This window comes from Haplochromis burtoni, unplaced genomic scaffold, assembly GCF_018398535.1.
Source record: "Haplochromis burtoni strain Fernald_Lab_line unplaced genomic scaffold, NCSU_Asbu1 Contig_138, whole genome shotgun sequence".
Taxonomy (NCBI): domain Eukaryota; kingdom Metazoa; phylum Chordata; class Actinopteri; order Cichliformes; family Cichlidae; genus Haplochromis; species Haplochromis burtoni.
The window spans coordinates 79033-100222 of record NW_024582499.1 but is presented as its reverse complement, the minus strand read 5'-3'; the positions used below and the strand labels follow the sequence as shown (position 1 = coordinate 100222).

Below are 21190 nucleotides of genomic sequence, written 5' to 3'. Positions count from 1 at the left end.
ATTTTTTTCACATTTTTCAAATGTCCTTGCTAAAGTTCTCGATATTCTCAGGGAAGGTTTGTTTTGTGGGGGTTCCAAGTCTGTGGTGTTATAGCTGCTTGGAGTTCCATGTTCTTTACGAAGTTACAATAATCCCTGTTACACAAGGAATTATGGAGGTTAGAGAAAATCTTGAAGAAGTTGCAGAGGAGGTGGTGTCATAAATGGTCAAGAGATTCTTTTTCCTGTTTTTTTTTTAGTGGACTTTTAAAAATCGCTTTAAGATGTTGGGATGATTTAATTTATTTAAAAGACGGCCAATGGAACAGTGTCTGTGAAGGGTCTACTCCCAGTTACACCTTGTTCCATGTGACCTTAACAGCTCACAGGAGGGCAAGGTGGGTCAACAACTCTTAGGAGCACCACCAAGGTGAGTTGTCTTCAACGTGAGCACTTAAGATTTCCAGTGCATGTGACAGGCTTCAGGCAGACTTGAACTTGAACATTTTTGAAGTTGTTCCGGAAGTAGTTCAATTAAAGGCTCTCCCAACAGAGTTCCAGGTGCTCTGAGCTTTCATGAAGATCTTCCAGGGCCTTGATCAGTTCCAGATGTCGTCATATATAATTAAAATGTGTTGAAGGCCTCTTACAGTTACATTAAAGATGGCTGGAATATCTGGAAGGGATCGTCCTGTCAAAGCATCCTGCAGGTTTGAAACAGGCTTGAGGAGGTTTGACCAAGTTTCTGACCGATGACAAGATGTAAGATGAGTGTAAAATGTTTCTGTTTACATACAGAGTCAACTCTTCAGTGAAACCGGTGAACGCTTCAACAGATATCTGGCAGCCAGTCAGAGAGCAACATCGTCTTTGTCAAAGCAAACACAATGCTCATGCACACGGCAGTTTATTTATCAATGTGTCATCATTCCTTCTTTCATTCTTTCTTTGTCTTTCCTTAGCTTTGCACTTCCCTCTTCCTCTCTCTTGGTGTACAGCTTATCTAAAACATTTAAAACATCATGTGATATTCAAATCACATGTCTGTGTGTGTGTGTGTGTGAGCGAGAGAGAGGGAGAGACAGAGAGAGAGGTAAAAATAAACATGGAAATGTAGATTATGCAAAATGAACAAATAAAGCACATTAGAGATGCTCTGAAACAACGTGAGCTTCTTCTCAGCAACAAACACCGATGAGTTCATAACAAGGAGAGGAGTATGCAGGGGGAGGAGGAGGAGGGTAGGTGGGAGAAGGGAGAGAGCGTGGGAGATGTAAATACAGGAGAAAATGAGAGGGCAGAAAATAGGAAGAACGAGGCGTAGAAACAAAGAGAGAGAGGGAGATGTAGAAAGAAAGCAAATGATTTTGTTCTCCTCTGAACTGACGTAAAGCTCCCTGAGGTCAAAAGAAATGCCCACAGAGAACGGTATATTTGTTTTAATCTTAAATAATTGGTTTATTTGAAGTGCCCTTTGCTGTGTGGAAGCTGGCGTGGTCACTCTGTTTATATGAGAAACCTCCTCATTAGCAAAAATAAGTTATGTCATACAAAAGCAGCTCGCAGAATTATTTTTTAAAACTTGAAAACTACAAATGTGTGAAATTAGAAGTTTAGAAGTGCTGCATGCGCCTTTAAAAACAGCAAAGCAATAGAGCATCGCTGGTTAATTTGCCAGCACTAGCATAAACTGCCTTTAGAGGACAACCCACAGAAGTGTGTCCATCAGCACTGTGGATTTAGTCACTTCACAGATCCATGCACATAGATCATCAGCAATCATACATGATAAAGCAGAGTTTTGGTAAATAAATGTGAGAATATATGTGCATGCCTGAGTTTGTGTGATTTTCATTGTACAAGAATAGTTGTTTATTAAAAGAAAAGACAAAACAAAATCAGGAAAATATATATTCATTAGTTTGTTTATGTCTTTTTGTAGGTTCACGTCCTTCTTCATGTTTGCCTTTGTTGGCTAATTGTCTTTAAAGGCTCATGTGTTGCATATACGTACTTCCTGCCTTTGTTCTTTGACCCTGCTTTTCCAGTTGCCTTCATTGTTTCCACCTGTGAATTGGTCCCATCTGTTTCTTTTGACCATCACCCTCTTGTCTCTCGCTTATCTTGTATTTTCTTCAGTCTTTTTATTAATTTCTTGATCGCCCTGTATTCCTAACTTTTGGACCTGTTCTGATATAATTTCTGTTTTTGTTTGTTTCATTGTTTGTTCTTTTAAATAGTTCATTGGTTCGTGTAACCTGTCCGACTCTAACGTCTGCATTTGGGGCCTTAAACCCAACATGACTGAACATCTTAAATAAGATTCACAAACTTGTTTTACTTTTTAATTTAAACATTGTTTTAAATTAAAAGATATTTTCCATTTTGTGATGAAGATTTTTATTGTGTGGATTTTGCTTTGTGGATGGCTAAAAAGGCTTTAATTTAATTTATTGCTTATTAAGTTTATTGTTGTGTTTTCATGTGATGTACATCGTTTTTTTATTTACTTTATGTCTTCTCTTTCAGCTCAGCCTTGCATGATTATTTATTATATTATTATATTATTATTTTATTATAAACCTGCAGCTGAGAACAAAAAGTAAAACAGCTTGTCAATATTTTATACATTATAAACATTTAAACTTCAACACAGCACCTGAAGCTGAATAACTTATACCAGAACATGAAGAGGTTCCTGGTTGTTCACCTGATGAGTAATGGTTGCTTTTCATGGTTTATTTGATATTTCATGTACCATTTGTCCAAAAGTGAGGACACAGAAACTGTCAGCATGTCTGTTATTTTGGGAGAGTTTTAGTTGGTTTTATTTTCAGTGTCTAGAGTCTAATAATAGCGCTCTACAGCTCACTGCTCACTGCCACATCGATTCTCAGGTTATATTTATATTTCAGCTCTAAAATCTCCCAGTGGATTAAAGACTAATCAATATAGGATCATACCATTATCTTGCCAGCACACTGAGGCAAATCTGGGTCATAACAGAACTCCATAGGTGCTATTTTTCTTTTTATTATGCCAGGGAGTGTTTGATACCCAGATAAGGCCTTTAGTCACGTCGATGCAGAGAATTAGGGATGTTCCTGAACTTTTTGGCAGCAGGGATGCTGACGCGCAGTGACGTTATTGTCAGGACTTCCTAGGGTCCATTATAATGTCTAATGTTTTATTCACATCTAGTTGTTTCATTCGCACAGCTCTTACCTCCTGTCTGTGTGCTGACTCGTCAGCCGTGCTGACACCAACAATCAGAGCAGTGTCGTCAGCAAACATGATGATGGTGCATTCATTTGAGTTGCATTTGGCAGGCATGTTTGGAAGCAGGTCAAACAACTATTACTGTTTTTGTCAGCAGTAAATAGGTCAAGAAGTCTAAGTCCAGTGCTAAAACAGAGGCCTAACGAGGATACCTCTCAAACACCAAGCAACAACCAGTCAGGGCTTCCTCCTTTGTGTGGGAGTCTACATTATGTACACACCTGAATGAAATGGCCTGCTCTAAAGGTATTGGCCTTTTCTGATCCATCATTTAATCGTAGTTACCTTCTAAAAATGCTCAACATATCACAGACATCAACCATGTGGAAGGTCAGAAAACGTCTGTCTGTGGGGAAAAAGTAAGAAGATTGCTCCTGATCATCACTTTCCCTGCAGGTAGAAAAGAGTCATTACTGAATAACTTTGAAAATAAAACTTTAAAACCTTAAGTAACATTATTGAAGTCTTATCTAAAATGTCGTAAGCCCTGCATGTATCCAACAGTCAGAATATTTTCTCTGACAGTCTATTCTCTGTTTGAGCTCATCATTTGTGACAGCTGTGATTCTTGGCTGTTGGACAGATCTCTGTGCCTTCCATGCTTCCCTCTGTTTAGTTTTAGTCCCCATGTCTCAATGTTCATTGTCTTTTGAGTACTTACTATTTTACTACTTAGTTTCCTTTTGCATCATATTTGATCTCGCTTTGTGTCTGCTTCACCCTGATTAGTTTCACTTGGGTTTGGCTCCACCTGTGTCTCTTTCTTACCTGTGTTTACCTGTATATTTTGTTGTTGCTTTCTATTCAGACTTTGCCTTTCTTAGGGATTTCATAACAGTAAAAAAGGCTTGCTTTTTGTTATTTAAACCTGCTCTTTTAACGTCCCTCCTGTACATTCTGGCCTATCCTCGTTTCCCCTTGACCCCCACATTTAAAGATTGGAAAAACACTTGCTAGACTAGCAAAATTAAGGTTACAGGCAACTTATAATGTACCCCTCTCTTTAAAATATAAAGTTTCTCTTATCAGCTGTCCACTTGCTTTTCCCTCTTCCCCACAACATTCAAGCCCAGCTGGTAACTTTTCAAAATTGAACACACATCTAATTTTGTTCAAATATACTCCAAACATAAGATGAGATGCATTAAGCCATGCACAACTTTTTCACTTGTGGCTCAGCACAGTAACTTCCATCCTCATCAATCTCTGAGTCACATGGACATTTTCTACATTAGTGTGGCTGCAGAATCACAGCAGAGTGGATCGCTGCGGCTTTTGGACTCACTTCCTGTTTTCATGGTTTCATTTAACTGTTGCAACTTTCCCAAAACAAACCACATCTGCAGAGCTGTCAGACCAGATAATGGTTTTTCATTCTTTCTAATTGAAGATGCATTACGTTGCACTGTTGATGGAGGGCAATTAGAGCAGCTCGTTGTATCTATTAATATGAAGCAGATGTTGGTCATTGCTTAAAGGGCTAAACAAAGTTGTAACAAAGCACAAGTCATATTCAAGAATCCTCATAAAAACAATGCGTTCACTTGTTCCGAGGCAACACATGGTTTTTAGGTGATGAGTGGAGCTTTTGGGACAGGGTTACGCTGGACCTGATATCCTATCTGGTTTATGATGAATCACTCTGAGGTCTTTATTGTGACATGGTCTGGTGGGCTGAAAGAGGAGGAAGCTGACGTCTCTGTCAGGGTTCGTTTCCTGATGAAATAAATAAGACGCCATGACGTTAGCGAGCGAACCACGTGAGCAGAGCTCGTGTTGCTCGTTAAACTTGTCCAGAATGTCTCTGATGTCACTGTACAGTAGAGTTTGATTCACTTTGATCTGCATGTTGGAAGTCTAAGCTTCAGATAACAACACAACCACTCTGATGCTGAAAATAGACTTTCCGTCTTATTTTTGGGATTTCTTTGATTGTAGCTCACCCGTCGTCAGGCATCACGTGTCTGTCTGTTTATTATTTGCTTCCTTTCTCTCACAACAATCTTCCCATTTTTTCAGTTGGGTGCATTTAGCATTTGTTTTATCAAAGGCTCAGTTTTAAAAACTTGAGATCAATTGCTGTAAGGTATTGATGCAATTGAATCTAAATTATTAATAATGAATGTAACAGACAGCAGGAGGGGATGAAGGAGGCAGTCAGATTCACAAAGGAGGGACTTTGCAATATAAAAATTCTCCCCTGTCAGTCCTGTAGTTGGGTTTTTACTACTGATGGATTGACATTTTTTTTAAGTTGTCACCTTCTGTTTGAAGCAATCAGACTGCTTTGACAAAACCTTGTTTGTCCATCATACTCCATGAGGTAAAACTATGGGTTTTATAACAGAGGTCTGCTGGCTTGGATGAGAACTGTAATAATGTCACAAAAGGCTATCAGAAAGTAATGTAAATATTTGCATTAAAGATGATATTTTCATGGTTTTAAGGGGCGTTCTGTAACATCAGTCTGGCGAGGAAGGAGCGGCTAGCAGGTCCAGCGAGCGTGTGGTGTGGGGGTTAGCCGAACAACCTGAAGCCAGTCAGTTAAATCCAATGACAGACTTTTATTCGCTGTCAGCAACATTACACCTTATAAGCCAGGTCTCCACGGCTGTACTCGTCCGTGCATACATGTGTGGAGATTGGTATCGCCGGCGCCAGCTTGTCACAACAGTAAGGTTTCTTTTGAGATAAAAGAACATGAGCAGCATGGAATAGCTGCCGCTAACAACACACACCCACTAGGAGACTCCCAAAGCTATTAGGGCAACCCCCCCTAGTGGTGCTATAACCCAAAAGGGTTGTTACAGTTTCCGGGGACTCTTGTCCATACCTGTATTTAAAGGTGTTTACCTGAATCTAAGTGTGACAGCAGCTTTCAGCCATATCTTAGGGTTTCAGACAAGGATGCTATCTTTGCAAAAGATGATTTCATGCAAAAACTGAAAGAGAAAAAGGTGAGATTTAAAAGGAGTAAAGGAATGCATGGAAATAAAAAAACAAGAGCTCAAATAACAGAGAAAGGAACGTGAGAGAGAGGGGATGGGGAGGCAGGATTTCAGTTTGCTTAAAGAGCTGGATCTCCTTCACCAGAGGAGGAGAAAACATGGAACAACCATCCCTCCTCCTGCAACTTTCATCATCACTCTATCAATTAAACATGGCCGTGGATTACACTGGAGGAGGAGAGGAGGAAGAAAGGGAGCAGACGGAAGGAGAGCACAGGATTTAGGAAAAGGAGGAGAGGTGATGGAGGAAGGAGGGGAAAGATGAGGATGGAAAGAGGAGGAGAGCAGAGAGGCTTTTAGCAGCCTGATGTAACCCAGAATAGAAGTTTTCAGAGAGGAAAAACAAACTGAGCTGGTGATCAAACTTGTCCGGTCGATACCGGTGTCCTTGTGAAGAACAATTCAAACAGTTTGGAGGCAGAAGAGGACACTCACGGGGAGCCATACAGGAAGCTCAAACCCCCAAATTTCACCCTTTTTCCCACCGCTTTTCACTGCAGTTGTGTGGAGCATAGATGGTAAAATATTGAGTGTTCCTAGAAGCTGCATTAACTCATTTGTTTGGTCACGTAGTTTCATCGCATGCAAAAGTTAATTTTCACAGAGAGCTGATAAAATACAGGAAATGGAAAAGGCTCATTTTAGCTGTAATTATTAATGCAGCGATGACACAAATGCTCGGGACTGGATTAAAATCCCTGAAATGAAAACCTTATCCGAATGGTGTTTACGTCTCTTGTTACGGTGTAACATCAGCACTCTGGCAGTTTCTCTGCTGCTGTCAGTCAAACACACACAGACGCACACAGTCAGTTGAGACCAACTTCTGATCTTCAGACCAGTTTTCTGCCTTTCAGTAACAAAACTGTTGAACAAAATCATACTTTAAAGAGTTGTTGTCACCTTTAACTCTGAACTGGATTGATGAAGTGGAAGAAACTGGATGAATGAATGGATGTTCTTATTTCTCGATTTTGCTGGAGTAGCTTTGCAAGAATCCCACTTCCAGGGAAAAACAAACAGACAGCTTCTCCTCAGTGGAGCCTCTGCACAACCCCACGTCCTAAAAGGTGTAAATGAACACAAAAATTATATCTGCAAATTTGACAGCAGACATTTAAATAATGTAACGTCAATTTTGCCTGCTCATCATGGCACATAATGGCCCGGGTGTATTTGAATATTTCATTTGATCACAATAAAAAAAACCATCACTTCTTCTGTACGCTGATGTAAACTTGCATTTAACGTCACGTTGTTACTCAGGTTGAGTCCTGATGAGCGCGTCATGTGTGCAGCAGATGGCTGTATGAAGACATCTGTGATAACAGCTCCTCCTGGAAGACGAGGGAACCGTCGGTAACCCTGTTGGACTACGCTAAAGTCTGAGCTCTTGGGTCACAGAAGAGCTTTTAAACATTGGAAAGTTGCCACATTTAATATGAATATTCATAACTACCATATTGCTGTATCAGTTTACATTCTGCTTTAGATTGCATGAAAACCATTGTATAAATAAGAAGTCTGATGTGGATCAGCAGTGCTGCCAAAAATGTATTAACATATTGTTTGGATTTACATAACATCATTATTTACAAATTTGTGAAAAAATTAAAAGTGTCAACATCTGTCTTGTTTGGTGTCATATTAAACCATAAAAGTACAGCAAAGCTGACCCCAACAGTTAATTACAAGCACATCTGGAAGTGTTTTTATTTAGTGCGTATTTGGATTGTTTGACTGTTCAATAAGGTTTATTTGTTACATCATAAATGAACAAATTCAAATATCTCTGAGTGTCGGGCCAGTAATTGAAATCACATATATCTATTACAGATAACTGGGAAACCACACATCCTGTATTTCATTTTATATAGAATATAACTTAAAATAATTGATCCTCTGTATAACTAAGGTCAACTATAGAGTAACGACTGGTTTCTGGTCATCATCTTACAATTATGCTCTTTGAGACAAGTTTCCTGACCCGGCGCCATATGAACACAATTGAATTGCCTGCTCGTGAGTAATAACACCGATGCGTATCGCAAAGGTCTCTGGAGGCTTAACGGTGCATTTTTGCCCCGAGGCGCCTCTGGAGGTTGTTCCGGAGGATTTGCTGTAACTCTTTCTACTCTGAGTTGGATCTTGTTGTTGTGCGGTTGTTGGTTGTTTGCACTGAGGGGATTTTGTTGAATGTTCAGCAGATTCTTTTCTTCTCTTCTGGTATTAAAAGGTCTTTTTGTGTACACACTCATGCCTTCAGCTGTTTTGCTCACTGTCCCATTTTTTTTCTAAGGTTTTATAGAAAACCCACTGGCACCTGTATTCTGGGTTGTTGGTGCAACATTTGCATGAAGGTCTTTTCAGCCAGTGAGAAAAGTTGATAAAAAAGGAATTTTTTGACACAGACAAAGATGCAAACTATGACTAACATAAGAAGCATTGGTGAAAGTCATGGAGTCACTGCAGGAGAGGATGATTGTGGTTCTGTTTTTTTTTTTTTTCTTATAAAATGTTCAAAATATACAAAAAGAAAATCTGGCATCATGTTTATGGCTCTGTGATTTCAGGTCACATTGACTGCTCTCCGTGAAGAACCTGTGAAAACATTTTAGGTATGAAAGACGTTCCAACTTCCAAAAATGATAATGAAAATGTCCCAAAGCTTCCACTTAAGAGCAGCTGTTCTAAAAGTGGTTCTAATTTAAAGCTTTTGGACCACGTAAACACATCAAAGTGCGATTATTTCAAGTGCTGAGTTAGTGATGAACATATTCCATGTTTGTGATGACTGAAAGAAAAGCAGTCGAGCGCCACTCCTCTGTGTGCCCGTACGCTGTTTAAAAATCAAAAGAAAAGAGCTTAAATATCCAATCATATTAAGCTGAGTTTGAGTGGATACATTTCAACCTTCTTCTTCTTCTTCTTTTTTTTACGTTTTGTTTTTTTTATAAATGCAAAAAGTTGGAAGATGTACAAGCTCGAAGGCTTTTCCCCATTTTGAAATAATAGTAAAATACAAATATTAAGAAATATATTTTTAAAAGTCCTTAAATTTTCATTTCAGCTCTTCTCTCCTTCTTCCATTGTATCTGATCGGGTGGCTCTCCCTACAATTTGATTGTCCTTCCTGCTCTTCTCACTAAACGAATTATCATTGGCTGTCTGCCCCTCTATTAGATTGTGATTGGCTGGCTCCCCTATTACAGGTGGGAGATAAGGATCGGTCTCTGTGTTCCATTGGCTGACTCGGCATTATTGGATTTCTATCTGCTCCAATTGGGAAGCAGCATTTGCTTGTCTTTTAGTCCTTATGGCTGGGAATCAGTTTTTAGATTTCGAGTGACTCTCCAACCTTCCCAGTGTTTTCCATCTTTCCTCGCCAGCCTCCCCCTCTCGGCTTGTGTCTGTCTGGTCTTTGGTATCGTGGCTCGGTGCAGGATGACATAATTCTGGCCATGAAATATTTAACATACTGAGAGAGCAGCTCAGAATATTTGGGCTGACCCGTGCCTCCCGAGACACTCCCCTTTTGTAAAACCGTTATTTATGACGACGGCTGGCTCCAACTCCAGCTGCAGGGTCACTACAGTCAGATATCTGAATGAGACTGTTTTGCTCCGCTGGATTCAGACAGCTTTCATTTTCTCCTTTTTCACATGTATACACTGTAAAAGAGAAAAGATAAAAAACCTTCAGATTTCAGTGAAACCAGCTACAGTAAAGTGTAATTTCTTATCATTAGGCTTTGAGTTTGTCCAACTCTGATTTTTCACTCTTAGATTTCTTTAAAATAATGTTTCATTTTTTGGCACAATACATTTTTCTAACTTTAAATGCTATGAGAGTTTCTGAGGCACAACAGCTGTCATTTTTATTAATGTTGCATCTTTTACAGGGTCTCTCAGTATTTTCCATGTTAACCACTGTTCAGACCAATAAATAAATAAAGGTATAAACGATTCAGTGTTTAGCTTCTCCTGCAGATTTCTTTTCATGTGCAGTGTGGAGGACACTTAGCCTGTAGGCACTGCTGGGTTTATAAATAACTCCCGTTTTACAGAAAATATGATTAAAAGGTTGAGTAAGTAAATAGTAAGGTCTGTATGTGACTGCACATGCTTGAGATTTACAGATTCAGTATATGCTGTTTTTCCTCCTCTTCTCTCTCACACTTTGTTCATCTTGACCTTCTCGCCTTCTTCTTTCTCTTTCTCTTCACCCTTCTCTTGACTGTCCTCACTCAACCTCCTCTTTCCTCCCTCCTTTCTTCCCTCCTTTGCTTCCTCCTCCTTCCATCTCCCTCCTCTGGCTTCGCGTCAAGCTACCACTCGATGTGTTGTCCTCCTCCTGCTGCAGGACGGAGACTTGGCTCCAGCAGCTGTAGATAATGACCCAGGAGAAAGAGGGGGGAGGGCGGGAAGAAGAGAGAAATGGGAGATGGCAAGAGAGATGGAGGAGAGAACAGAAAGGGTACGAGAGAGGGGAAGGAAATAAAGGAAATGTGTGGAAAAAGGAGGGAGCGATGCACGGAGAGACAATATAAACTTTCTAATGCCTCTCTCGACATGCCAGCTACAAGCCCTCTAATGCTGCCATCCATTATTTAATATTAGCAGCTCCAGGCTCTCTCTCTCTCTCTCTCTCTCTTCTCTCACACACACACACCCACACAAACACACACACACACACACACACACACACACACACACACACACAACACACACACACACACACACAGACACACACACAGAGTCTTAGTTGGTTTAATCACCCCACTCTGCAGCCACAACCTTCTACATTATAAAGAGCAACTTTACTCTGAGCTGAATAGCTTCGTTTTACTGACCTCTGCTGGTTGAGCATCCATCGCGGTCTGAGTGAGTTCATGGCGAGCACCTTTGGCTGAGCTGTAACTAAAAATGTTGTTTAGCAGAAATCCAGGTAAACTGAACGTCAGCTCAGATCTGGATGAGATCTGGCTAATTTCAGATCATTTGCTTTACTAACCTGTGGTGAAGTGTAACTAAATGCTGCTTTGGCTGCAGTTAAAGTCCTGCTAAACTTCAGCTAAGCTATGACTGATGTGCGACTTTAGTCTGGCCAGGTTTTCCCAAGCTCAGCTTTGGTCAAGCTATAGCTCACTTTGTTTCACTTGTTCAGAGCTTTTGTTCATCTTTTTCAGCAAACTGAACACACTAGCAGCCTGAGATGCAGCGAACGGCACTGTGCTGTTTCCATGTGGTAATTCTATGTTCATCACATGATTTGCAACTCATTTTCTGACCAGCACAAACATGTGTAGGATAACACATTCAGACCCAGTACCATCATCCTGACTGACACCCCCATCACCTCTGTGGACTCAGTTCCGCTTCCTGGGTACCACCATCACCCAGGACCTGAAGTGGGAGCCCACCATCACCTCCGTCATCAAGAAAGCCCAGCAGAGGATGTACTTCCTGAGGCAGCTGAAGAAATTCAACCTGCCAACACGGACGATGATGCAATTCTACACTGCAATCATCGAGTCCATCCTCACCTCCTCCATCACCGTGTGGTACGCTGGAGCCACTATCAGGGACAAACAGAGACTGCAGCGTGTTGTGCGCTCTGCTGAGAAGGTGATTGGCTGCAGACTCCCATCTCTGCAGGACCTGTACACCTCCAGGACACTGCGGCGTGCAGCTCGGATCTCAGCTGACCCTTCTCACCCTGGACACAGTCTGTTTGACCTGCTCCCCTCAGGCAGGAGGCTCCGGTCCATTCGCACCAGAACCTCTCGCCATAAGAACAGTTTCTTCCCCTCTGCTGTTGGACACATGAACAATAACCATATGACTGTCCCCCACTAACACATGACCCTACGCTGTGTCACTGCATCATTCCATGTTTGGCACTGCACTCACCGATTATCTACGTGCACAATTACCTTTATCTCATGTCTCATCATATCTTTCTACGTAGCACTTTTAATTCTTATCCCTACTTTTATTTTTTCATGTCTATTTAAGTGCTATTTATGACACTATGTTTGCACTGAAGCACCGCAGCAATTTCCTAATGTTGTAAACCTGCTCAACATTTGGCAATAAACCCCTTTCTGATTCTGATTGTTCTTTAGAGCTTTTTCATTGATTCTGAGTTATTCAGTAATATTGAACAAGTCCATCAAGAAAACATGGAAATTAAAATTTTCTATCTAATTAATGTTTTATTTCATGTGTTAAAGGATGCACACGCTCTCCGTCTGTCAGAAGCACGTTGAACATCCCGGTACACATGCCATTACACAAATGCAATTTGAATGAATAAAACGGCATTCATATTCATTCATTTCCTTAATGTTAAAGCTGCTAACATGCTACAGCTACTGTACAATAACTGTACAGTTTCCATCTTCATGGAAATTGTGGAAATGATAGAATATCAGACTCTACACTGTGTGTGTGTGTGTGTGTGTGTGTGTGCATGCAGTAATACTCTTTGGGTCAGTGAATAAGATAAACCATTAAAGTCATGTTTTTGTCTGAATGAGTTAAATATAAATCAGGCTTCATTGTGAGTCTGTGCCTTTGCACTCTGAGCACTATGTGAGTATGTACTCTATAATCCATATACAATGTGTCTATGCATTATAGAGGAGGTGGCTCATAGGTTGACCATGCTTTATGTTTGAGATTATTTTCTGCTGAATGGCTGTGGGCCTTCGGGCCACTCTGGGTAATGTAGTTGGTTGACCTTTTGATCTTCTTTTCTTCTTCTTCATCTTTAGATCCACCATAGATCCATCCAGAGCTCTACGCCATATTTTTATAGATCTGCTTAAAAAGTACCTTAATTTATAAATAAGAAAAACAGGCCTGACTGGGGTATAAAAAATCTCCCACCTAATCAAACAGCCTCAGACACACTGAAGTTATTGAACCTTGATGCAAAAAAACAAAACAAAAAACTGATGCTAGAGAAAGAAAGTACAAGAACGCTGCATCGATTTTAATCATAGTGGGGAAAGTCTACCTCTGCACTAAGTGTAGCTTCTGTGGCTGCAGGTTGCGTTTACTAATAGATAATACCTGGCTCTGATACAGGATGGAAAGAAATCTTAAATAAACACACACTCAAGTGTGCTTCTTAATCTTTGAATTCAGGTGTTTTCAGTCATATTGTCACAAGTGTATAAAATCACGCACCTGGCCACGCAGTCTACTTTTACAATCATTTGGGAAAGAATAGGATGTGCTAAAGATGCGCAAATCAGTCACTTTGTGAAGCGTCTCTCCTGTTAGATGTTCCACAGTCAAATATAAGCAATGTTATTGCCACACTGAAGTCTTTAGAAACCGCTCTGTCACATTCTGCAGTCGCATTTCAGAGCAGTGGAGCTGATGGTGTAAATCTCACCAACAGTCTGCTGAATCAGTAACTGCAGACTGCCTGTGGCATTAACATCAGCACAAAGCTGTGCACCAGGAGCTTCAAGGCTTAGGTTTCCATGGCCGAGCAGCTTCTGCAGGCGCAGTGTTTAAGTGGCCCAGTACTTTAAATCCATCTGTTTTCTTACAGTTTACAGTCTTTGCAAAGAATAAAGCGAGGAGCTGCTGGCATGATGTTTCCAGAAGGATGGTGTTTGATACCACCAAAACATCCAAACAGAAACCATGTGGATAAATGAGGAAACAGACGACACGTTCAAGTGGGAATCAGCGAGATTCGTAATTATAAATCATTTCCTGATTACATTTCATTGTAAAGGCTGTGGGCTGAGGACGCTGATGAGACTGTTTTAAGCCTTAATTTAAAACTTGAATTGATTTCTGTGACACAAAAATAAAGGATATGAACATATTTAATGTAACTTTAGCTGCACACAAGTGCGACAGCTTTGTTTTATCTTTCAGACAAGTTGGTTCCATGTTTATTGAATCTGTTTCACCATGGTATGCCTCCATTCAACACACACTCCCTCAAACCAACAGGCAGCCGCATCAAAGCTAATTTATGGTCCATTAAAGGGGCACTGCGTGTAATGTTTGGCTCTGGACGGAGGGCCACTGCAGATTTACTGATGCCGTCTGGTAGTAAAAACTCACAAACACAAGGAGGACGCTTTACAGCTACGAGAGAGAAATGGAGCGTGTGCGTGTTTGTTGGTATTAAAAGAGGAAAAGCTGAATATGTCTCATAATTTAGGTCCAGCAGTAAACAGCAAACGCACTATAATAACAGAAAGCAAATGAGCCATGATTGCATGACATTTATCAGACATTGCTGTTGCTGTGCCAAGCTTTGCTGTATAAAAACGTTTCATACTTTATATTTGATTAGCTATAAGTCTGAAGACAAAGAAAACAGCGATCAGCAAAAACTGACGTGACAATCTTTCAACGAATATCCACAGAGTATTCAGTATATTGAATATTCAGCCTAGACTCTCTCAGCACAAAGACTGAAAACGATATTTAGGAGTATTAAAGAATATTTCAGTTTTAGTAGAAATGCAAAAAACGAATTCAAAAATCACCAGGTAGAAGATAGATTGAAAAGACAGCATCAGTCATTTTTTATTAAAAATGAAATCATTGTCAATCTGTAATTTCTTTTATATTTCACATTCACAGAGCTGAGATTTATTACTAAAAATATTAATAATAAAAAAGATTTAAAAGTTTCAACCCAGAATATATTTAATTCAAGTTTATTTATTTAGCTCCAAGAGCATTACGAGTTGCTGCTTTATATTGTAAGGTAGACTCACAATAATACATACAGAGAAAAAACCAACAATCAAGTGCTTTGGCGACAGTGGGAAGGAAAAACTCCCTTTTAACAGGAAGAAACCTCCAGCAGAACCAGGCTCAGGGAGGGGCGGGGCCATCTGCTGTGATTGGTTGGGGTGAGAGAAGGAAGACAGGATAAAGACATGCTGCGGAAGAGAGACAGAGGTTACTACAGTCCCCATGATGCAGTCCCACAGGAGGCTAAGTCTATCTGCTATTTGGTTTGTGGGATACACCTTAAAATGCAAGTAGTGGATGTCAGTAATACTAACAGACAGGTATCTGCTTGAACCCAGAAAGGAAAAAGTTAAGCTCTATCTCTGTTGTCTCAAGCCCTTCTATCCAAAAACAGGAAAAAGGTCATGAACATTTGGGGTTAGCTGGCTTGATGAGTGATGTGCTGAATATTAGTTTCACAGCTGCTTAACTGATTTAAAGCGTTTGTATCATCCTCTTGTTACACCTGAAAATCCATTTGTGCTGCCGCCTGTAATACTGCAGCTTATAAATGTTGTTTTTCTGTATACGGCTGCGCTCACCATTTGAAAAAAAAATCATTTTACAAGTTTTAATGAGAGTTTTGAAGCATCTGTGATAAGATGGCTATTAGAAGTTGGTTTGAATTGGATTTTTTCTGTAAATCCATACAAATCGCCAATGAAATCCAATTTAGTTTTCAACATTTGCGAGGGAATGTAAATTTGTTGTTGAACTGATTAAATTGCAGCACCCGCGGGGGGAAAAATGACTTGGCTGTTAGGGCACCTCTAATGATGGTAGCACCTGATGAATGTGCAGGCTCTTTCTTCCTTCTTCAACAATTGCATGAATCACAGGGTCCATAAAGTGCAGGCTAATGAGGCTGCTGTTCCAGCTGTACGGAGTTAAACAGCTGGCAGATGCTCCGGTCGGCCGTCTGCCCGTCACAGAGCGGTTCATTTCCATTTACATTCATTTGCATTCTGAGCTGTACTCACACGGCTGGCAGCAGCTCGTTGCCTGTTTTCCCATCTTGTTCTACAGCATCAGGAGTTGTAGGAAGTTGGCAAGTTTATGACTTCGCCCTTCATCAGTATTTCGGGTTAAACTCCTGAACTATGCTGCTGTCTGAAAATGAGATTTCTGAGATGTTTTCTTTCTGCTCTGATGTTTTCTCCTGTGAAAATTTTGTGCCAGCACCACAGAAACAAAGCCAATAGGAGGTTATTTAGGAGCATACTAATATCCTGATGGTGACGCTGCCACAGTCATAAAGACTTAGTCTACATTTGGAAGGGAACTGGCCTGGCATAAATCTACCACAGTGCACGAGCTCCAGAAAGGGAAGACTCACAACTTGTTTTTGTTTACTTAGCTTTAACATGTTGGTTAGATGTAGGCAGTAGGGTTTAGTCACTGTGTTGGTCTATGACGTTTGATCTTATAGTATCTGTGTGTCCTTGACCATGTGTGCTGTGCTGTTACGTCTGTGTTTTAGTCTTTTGCAGTTTCATGTGTCTGTATTTGTCTGTTTCCTTCACTGCTGTAGTTCTTTGTTACCTTTTATTAGATGTTACCTGTTGCTTTACTTCCACCTCCTTGCCTGCCTGTGTTTCATGTCAGCGTTTGTCCTCGTGTCCTCCATATATTCCTCTTTGTATTTCCACTGTTGAGATCAAGACAAGCCTAGAGATGAAAATGAGATGAAATATAGTAAAATTTAAATATTAGTTTTGGGTATCGGACCCCAGGCTGTATATTTTTCTGTAAATTGCACACTTTTCACACATACATATGCTTTAAAATGTCATTAAATTGTAGTTTGTGCTTATTTTACAAACCTTGAAGTAAAAATTATGTAAAAACTTGAGAAATGATGAAGAAGGGAGGATCCAGATACAGGCCTCTCTGATGTTCAGGCTGAGTTCAGTTAGAGATCCGGCACAGATTCATCCTGGCTGTTTGGCCGCAGTCTGACGTCTCCGTCGATTCTTCTGAGTGCTTTTTGCCAACAATTACAGATGACTTCTGTTCCTCTCTGCCCTCTGTTATCTCCATTGATCTGCTCCCAGCTGCCAATATGTCTCCCGGCTGAGGACACTGGAGGTTCAGTAAAACTGACCCGCGTGCCGTCAGCACGCCCTCGGCTCCCGGCGAATTACAGTCAGTGATGCACTCTCCTCAGCCAGGAGTCCAGTGAATTTAAGAATAAGCACAGAGCTGGGTGAAAGATGCATCTTAACAATTAACTGCATATCACTTAGCTAAAGTCATTTAGCTTTGGAGAGTGGAAAGTCGACCAGCGAGAGGGCCTAAAAGATCCATATTAGTTGTTTCAGAAGTGTCTCACTCTGTCTTTGTGCTTTATGTGAGTGACACGGTGGGATGCAGGTCTGAGCCGATGTTTGGAAGTGTGGAAATTCTGGTTTCAAAAAGCAGAGGATCAGGTTTGGTGAGCGTGTTCTGGCTCATTTTAGGAGAAATAATATACTTCCAGCTTCTCAAACATGGCTTTTAGCACACGGTGTTTGTCTTTCAGTACCACTGCATAATGTTTAGCTTTCAGAGTCCAGGTCATTTGAAATCAAGGCCTCGAACTAACCGCAGAGTAAACCGATTAATAGAGAAAAAAAGGAAATCAGCAAACACACACTGATACCACCGAATGTCTGTCTTTTACACCTCGATACAGAAATTTTGATCCAGTAAGAGAGCAGATAAGGAACCTGGGATTTTCTCGATGATTAAACTTCAGGATGTTCTGGCTCCATGCGGACCATCTCTGCACTTTATACTAGGAGGTAAAGTGTAGGGTATATGGACTATAAAGAAAAGCTATGAAGGAAGGAGGGGAAAATGCAAATCATTCTGTGCAGTCTGTCAGTCAGCTGAATGCACTTCAGTACATGTGGAATTAGATTTAGAAAACAGGATTTATGCCAAGAATGAGAAGCAATTCATTATGAAACTCATCTTCAGGAGGAGCAACTGCACAGCTTTAAAATTAGCTTTAAAATTTTGGAAAATAATAAAATGGCTTGTAAGATTTGAGCAGCACACAGCAGACAAGGTCGCGGCCTTATTTTGAGAAGGACGGATATATAATGCAGCAGGTACACAAGCAGAGAGCTGCAGTTCATTACCTACATATCTGATTTACTGTACAACCTGTGCTGATTTGCATATGTGTAATATAAAGAGTTAAATCCACAGTGAGACAGACACCAGTTAAAAAAACGGGAATGTGTTCTTACAAATTAATCATTTAATCAGCTGGAAAGAAATAATTTCTTTGAGTAATAATGATTGGTACATAGTTCACTGAGGACTTAATTATAATAACAACTTTATGAGAGATTTTACGTCTCTCTGGAGAAACTTTCTAAAATAAGGTTTTTGATGCTAAAAGAAATACAAATAAACACTACTGCAGCATTTCAAAGTTATTGTGTGATAATGTTTCATTTCAGATCCTAATACAAAGTACAGGTAGGTTAGGAAGCAAAAAGGAAACGTTAATGAAACGTGGTGCAGTTTTTTTTTAAGATTTCCCATAAAATAAACTAAGCTAAAAAAAAGTGTAATTTTAAATGGATATATATGAATGTTCATCTGACTCAGAGCCATTTACAGATCACTACTCAGAGACTGCATATGAAACAATTACATAACTTCTGAATCCAAAAATGGAAACCTGTCCAAACACCTTAAAAAACAGTAGTCCTGCTGTAAAGACGTTTTGAAAAATGACCTTTGGCTCCTTTGATCCACTTTTCCTGATGAGTTTATGGTTTCATCTGCCCATTTCAAGCCTTATTAAATATAACATGATGTTCATTTTTCAAATATGATCCCCTTTAAAGTCAAAAAGCACAACAGAGCCAAGTATGCTTTATACTACCTTGTGATTAACCAACGGCTATCATATGAGCACGCCGCGGCCCGTGATTTCTCAGGCTTATCTCTGCTTTAATAAAGCTAAGAAAACTTTTCAAAAATGAGACTTTGGCTGCATCATCCAACGACACTTCTTAAACCGGAGGACCGATTGCTGATCATATCTCTCTGAATATTTACTTAAAGAAACAAAGTAAACAGGTGGAGCTGAGCATCAATCAGCTTCTAGCTGTTGACTGGTTTGTATAGTAAACTGTTGACTGGTTTGTATAGTAAACTGTTGACTGGTGCAGCTGCAGGTTTCTCCCGTCGGTGTGTCTGAGCAGAATCACACAAAGCATCCTGGCCTCCTGCCAGCTCTCTAATCTCTTCCTCCTCCTCCTCTTACTTGTCCTCGTCTCACTACCTGTGATTTATGGCTGAGCACAATGAAAGGTGAAGGCCGCATGAGGCAGCGACCAGGAATTTGTGAGTGTGTGTGTGAGCAGCTTTTCAACACTGGCACTGTAATCTTGTGGAGAACTTGCCTATTTATCTTTTAACTAATACCACAGATTGAAAAAAACCTCTAAAATCTAATAAATATCCAGTTTCAGTGATTCGTGTTAGTGGCAACATTTTCCCAGTATTGAACTTGTTTGTCTAAATTATGTTTATATAGTAAATCGCAGCCTCAAAGTTTATTGGAGCGACATAATGCTATTTATGTAATGATCACCATAAAGAAGTCTTCTTCTTGCTTAACCTCCTGCTTGGAATCAATGGATTCATTTATTCGGAAATTTCATATGAAAAACGTTTTCTCTCTGCAGATATGGAGACATGGTTCCAAACACCATCGCAGGGAAGATCTTTGGATCGATCTGCTCTCTGAGCGGCGTCCTGGTGATCGCCCTTCCTGTACCTGTCATCGTGTCCAACTTCAGCCGGATCTACCACCAGAACCAGAGAGCGGACAAGAGGAGAGCACAGCAGGTCTGATTCTGACGTTTCAGTATCGAGTTCAAAATAGTCTAACCAAGAAGTAAGACTGCAGCTTCTAGGTTCTGATGCAGGTTTAAGACAACACAAATAAAAACCATGTAACTAAACATCCACCTTTGACCTCTTCAAGCTCCACCCATCCATGCTGTGTTCTGGGATGAGTCTAATCAGATACTGTGGCCTTTAAAACAAAATCCCTTTATGATTAAAGTTGGCTGAAAACTTTTGTTTTCAGAGATACCTCATTTCAGCCATGCATTGATTCATTTACTCACTGAGCAGTTATCTTTTGACTGAGGTCTAGCGAACATCTGACAGGCCAAGGCAACCCTTTAAGGCCATCTCTTTGAACATCTCCTTTCAGTGCTTCCGTTCTAGCCACTTGCCATTTAGGATCGACACTGGCGTGAAAAATCAGGTCATTTTTTTGCTTTTTGGGTGGAGTCATAAAATGTTTAATACACTGCACAAACAGAAATAGCAAATCAAGATAAGCAGCATCGCTGCTTCATCCCACTTTTGATAAATGAAATCAAAATATGTTGAAACTGTGTGCTGCTTTGTCTGTGTGGGTTCTCAGCCATCCAGGTCAAGATAATCTAAGTTTCTTGGAGATTTTTCTCTCATCCAAGAAGCTTCTTCAGTTCTAAGTTCACTGAACTGTGCTGCTTTCTTCTCCTGGTGTTGTGCACCTCTGGCACGATGACTAATACTGCACCCAGCCAATAGGAGGCAGCTGTGATATTTTGGCTTGACTTCTGTGTAGCTGTCATGCCCATCAGTTTTCATTGTTATTCTTTGGGTGCACCCTAAACGTACATGTGGTGCATCTTTATGCTTCTATTGTATCAGCTGAAAAAATAAAGTTTTATTAAAAAACACCTTTAAAGCCCGAAAACTGGAGCTTTGCAGCAAAAATTGCAATTCACCTGAAAAATTATGAGTTTAGAGACAGATGATGTGCTCCTCTACAATGTGTGTGTGTGTGTGTGTGTGTGTGTGTGTGTGTGTGTTTGTGTGTGTGAGGCGCTGACGCTGCTGTTTTCCTGTATTTCTGTCAAACAGAAAGTGCGCTTGGCTCGGATCCGCATGGCAAAGAAAGGAACAACCAACGCCTTCCTCCAGTACAAAGAAGACCGAGGGCTCGGGGTGAGACACACAAACATGGACGCAGACACTCACACTAACAGTGGATGATTTCTCACTGTCAAGGAAGAAGGCTGGATTACACTCAGGTTAACTCAGAAAGTTGTGGAAAGGTAAGGAGAGATAAAGGGACTA

The 21190-nt window shown here is 40.4% G+C and overlaps 1 protein-coding gene across 1 annotated transcript in view; it reads left to right on the top strand.

Annotated features, from left to right (window-relative positions):
* Nucleotides 1-21190, top strand: part of kcnd1 (potassium voltage-gated channel, Shal-related subfamily, member 1) — an 85322-nt gene that overhangs the window by 51166 nt on the left and 12966 nt on the right. The window contains exons 5-6 of the mRNA XM_005931147.2: nucleotides 19738-19900; nucleotides 20975-21058. Of these exons, the coding sequence (XP_005931209.1) occupies nucleotides 19738-19900; nucleotides 20975-21058 (247 nt within the window). The remainder of the gene's footprint in view (nucleotides 1-19737; nucleotides 19901-20974; nucleotides 21059-21190) is intronic.